The sequence below is a fragment of the Phaseolus vulgaris genome, chromosome 11, assembly GCF_000499845.2.
Source record: "Phaseolus vulgaris cultivar G19833 chromosome 11, P. vulgaris v2.0, whole genome shotgun sequence".
In the NCBI taxonomy this organism is placed as follows: domain Eukaryota; kingdom Viridiplantae; phylum Streptophyta; class Magnoliopsida; order Fabales; family Fabaceae; genus Phaseolus; species Phaseolus vulgaris.
The window spans coordinates 41,265,589-41,269,877 of NC_023749.2; the positions used below are offsets into that span (position 1 = coordinate 41,265,589).

Genomic DNA, 4,289 nt, shown 5'->3' on the forward strand with positions numbered 1-4,289 from the left:
TATCCATAACCACCCTGAGCCCAAGGGATAGAAAGCCCATTAGGCAATCCTATAAATACTGTGCTCAAGCCAGAGAAAGGTACGTTTTGATTCACTTACGAAACTGCGCTTAGAATCTCATACTTACTTGAGCGTCGGAGTGCCTTCGCAGGTACCCTCCCCCGCCCGACCGAAGTTGATAGCACGAAGGGACGACCGACCAAAGGAGACAGCAAGAAAGGACAATCGACCAGAGGAGAAGAAGATCAACACGTCAGCAATTACACCACGTCAACCGACCGTGCCTGGGCTCCATCTCTCCACTCAGGTACAATTGGCGCCCACCGTGGGGCCGAGGCAAATCTTCAATTTTTGAAGCTATAATGGTTGCGACAAGAAACAACAACGACGCTATGGCAGAACAGATGACTATGATTCAAATCCTCCAAGCTCAGATGGAGGAACTGCGACAAAAGGGGATGGAAGACCATCGTCAACATGAAGAAGATAGACGCCTCCAAGAAGACGATAGACGCCGCCAAGAAGAAGAAATCGCCTTATTAAGAGCGCAGAATGCACGACTCCAACAACAGGTCGATAATCCCGAACGAGAAGGCCAATCCCATATGGCCGACCGAACCGCCTCTCGCATACCTACACCTGCCAATACCAATCCTGCTTCCAGAGCTGAAACAGTCGAAAGAAAGTCAAGGAAAAGGGGTCATCCTTTTACAGACGAAATTATCACCACTCCACTTCCTGACAAATGGAGAGGCCTCGTCATTAAACTCTATGACGGCTCGACCGACCCGGACGAACACTTAAATGTCTACAAGACGCAAATGACTTTGTATACCACAGATAACAATGTGTGGTGTAAAGTATTTCCCACGTCGCTCCAGGGAGAACCTCTTACCTGGTTCACAGAGCTGCCTCCAAACTCCATTAACGATTTTGACACCCTAGCCGCAAAATTCTCCACTCAATATGCCACTAGCCGACCGCATCACATGTCCTCCATGTCTCTCCTAGCGGTACAACAAGAAAAAGGTGAATCTCTTAGAACCTTTCTAGATAGGTTCAACAAAGCATGCATGAACATCCGAGGGCTCAAACAAGAGGTTGCATTGCACCATTTGGTCTCGGCCATCCGACCGAGCCGTTTCACTGAAAGTCTCATCAAGAAACCACCTCAAGACATGGAGGACCTTCGAACTCGAGCAACCAAATTCATGCAAATCGAAGAACACATTGATTACCATCAACGGTTCAAAGCTGTCGGATTCGGAGCCCTTAAAGACCAAACCCAAAGTAAAGAAAGAGAAGTCGAAACCGAACGAACCGTCCGAACCACTCTGAGGTCCGATCGGAATAGGGGAGGCCGAATCCCCAGGTTTAACAGTTACACCCCTTTAACTGTGCCGAGGGGACGAGCCCTAGATGAAGCACTACAAACGGACCTAATCCCGACATTGAAGCAGTATCAAACACCACCGAATGCAGATACTGCTAAGCGTTGTCAATACCATCAGAATTTCGGTCACACGACCGAAGGATGTCAAGCTTTGAAGGATAAAATTGAAGAACTCATCCAAGCTGGCCATTTACGGCAGTTCGTCAAGAGGACAAGGAGTTCAAGATCCCCACCACGGAATACTGACCGTCCTTCCCGTGGTGTCGACCGGTCGTACCGTAACGATTACAAACGCCACACTGACCGTAGCCAGACTTCGCGAAAACGCAGCGAAAGCCCCGTTCGGCGTATACGCCCCCGTAGCACAAGTCCCGACCGAAACGCCCGACCTCGCCAACGAGTCCGCGAAGTCATCAACATGATTGCTGGACCCGTTAACTTGGGCGAACCGAACCACGAAACAAATTATATAGCTGGAGGATTTGCCGGTGGCGGGTGCTCAAATTCCGCCCGAAAGAAACATCTTCGTGACATCCAGTCCGCTCATGCTACCACGAGGAGGCGTCCACATATACCTCCGATTACTTTCACTGACGAAGACTTTACAGCCATAGATCCAGCCCAGGACGACCCCATGGTCATCACTGTAGAAATTGACAAGTTCGCAATTGCCAAGACTTTGGTAGATCAGGGTAGCTCGGTCGACATACTGTATTGGGACATTTTCAAGAAAATGCGCATCCCAGAAGCACATATTCAGCCCTATAACGAACAAATTGTAGGGTTCTCAGGTGAACGGGTCGATACTAAGGGGTACATAGACTTGTACACAACCTTTGGTGAGGAAGACGGCCTCCATAAAACAATAAACGTACGATACCTCCTGGTTAACGCACAAACTTCCTACAACATCCTGCTCGGTCGTCCATCCATTAACAGATTAAAAGCCATTGTGTCCACTCCACACTTAGCCATGAAATTCCCCTCGGCTAACAACGACATTGCAACCATCCATGTCGATCAAAAAACCGCTAGGGAATGCTATGTAGCAAGTTTGAAAAGTGAGCCAACTCGACGACTCTATACAACCAATACGGACGACCGAGTCCCGCAAAAACGAGGACGTTCCCCCACACGGCGTTCCGGACGACACATGTCCCGTCGTCAAATGATAGCCCTTGTTGACCTCGACCCTCGCATGGACGATCCCCGTATGGAAGCAGGAGAAGACTTGCATCCATTCCCGCTTCGCGATGATCGCCACACTACGCACATCGGTACTTCGCTGAAACCGGACGACCGAATGGCCATCGGGACGAAACTTGTTAAAAATTCTGATCTTTTCGCCTGGACGGCCGCTGATATGCCTGGCGTAGACCCACAGGTTATCACTCACCGATTATCACTGTATAGAGAAGCTAAACCAATAGCTCAAAAGAAAAGACATATAGGCGAGGAACGACGTCAAGCCGCACGTGAGGAAGCCGACAAATTGTTACAGGCTGGATTCATTCAGAAGGCCCATTACACCACATGGCTAGCCAACGTGGTTATGGTGAAGAAAGCGAACGGAAAATGGCGTATGTGTGTTGACTACACAGACCTCAATAAAGCTTGCCCAAAAGACTCGTATCCTCTGCCTACCATTGATCGTCTCGTCGACGATGCAGCCGGGCATCACATCCTCAGCTTCCTTGATGCCTACTCTGGCTATAATCAAATCCAAATGCACCCGGCCGACCGGAAGAAGACGACCTTCATGACTGATTCCGGCAATTTCTACTATGAAGTAATGCCCTTCGGACTCAAAAATGCCGGAGCCACTTATCAAAGACTAATGGACCACGTATTCCACGACATGATTGGTAGGAATGTTGAAGTCTATGTCGATGACATCGTCGTCAAGTCCGACTCATGCAAACAACATATTGTCGACCTAAAAGAAGTTTTTCAGGCCCTCCGCCAACACCAGATGCGACTCAATCCGGACAAGTGTGCGTTCGGCGTCGAAGGGGGGAAGTTCTTAGGTTTTATGCTAACTCATAGAGGCATAGAAGCTAACCCCGAGAAGTGCAAAGCTATCTCCGAAATGCGAAGTCCCAACTCCATTCAGGAAATTCAGAGACTTATCGGCCGACTCACCGCACTATCCAGATTTGTTCCTAAACTCGCCGAACGAACGAGGCCAATCGTCCGACTACTGAAAAAAGCATTCCGCTTCGAGTGGTCGACCGAATGTGAGGAAATTTCCTCGATTTGAAAACCTTTTTATCAACCTCGCCGGTCATCCAGAAACCGGACGCACGAGAACCCATCATAGTCTACCTCGCCGTTTCACACGAAGCCGTCAGCTCAGTCTTAGTGCAAGAAATTAATTTTGAAGAACGGCCGGTTTACTTCGTCAGCCGCGCCCTTCATGGCGCCGAAATCCGATACCAGACGATCGAAAAGGTAGCCATGGCCCTCATCATTACCGCCCGACGAATGCGTATGTATTTTCAGAATCATCGGATTATTGTTCGGACAAATTACCCTATTGTAAAGATCCTCACTAAGCCAGATTTAGCCGGACGAATGATCGGTTGGACGATCGAACTATCCGAATTCCATATTCAGTACCAACCACGCGGAGCGATCAAGTCGCAAGCTCTCGCCGACTTCGCAGCTGAACTCACTACTTCTTCAGCCGAGACCGAACATTCATCATGGATCTTATATGTCGATGGCTCCTCGAACGAGAGGTCGTGCGGCGCTGGAGTTGTTTTGGAAGGCCCCGGCGAGATTGTCATCGAGCAAGCCCTCAAATTCGACTTCAAAGCTTCAAACAATCAGGCCGAATATGAAGCCATATTAGCCGGTCTACGTCTCGCTCAAGAATTAGAAATCACTAAGTTAA

General features: G+C 49.1%; 1 protein-coding gene across 1 annotated transcript; it reads left to right on the forward strand.

Moving 5' to 3' along the window:
* Positions 1-362: 362 nt before the first annotated feature.
* Positions 363-3,653, forward strand: LOC137807707 (uncharacterized). Its single transcript, XM_068608474.1, has one exon. It carries the CDS (start codon positions 363-365, stop codon positions 3,651-3,653), a length of 3,291 nt encoding a protein of 1,096 aa, XP_068464575.1.
* The last annotated feature ends 636 nt before the right edge of the window (positions 3,654-4,289 follow it).

Excerpts from the sequence above, each read along its gene's own strand:
- LOC137807707 (XM_068608474.1), top strand. The coding sequence starts at position 363 with ATGGTTGCGACAAGAAACAACAACGACGCTATGGCAGAACAGATGACT.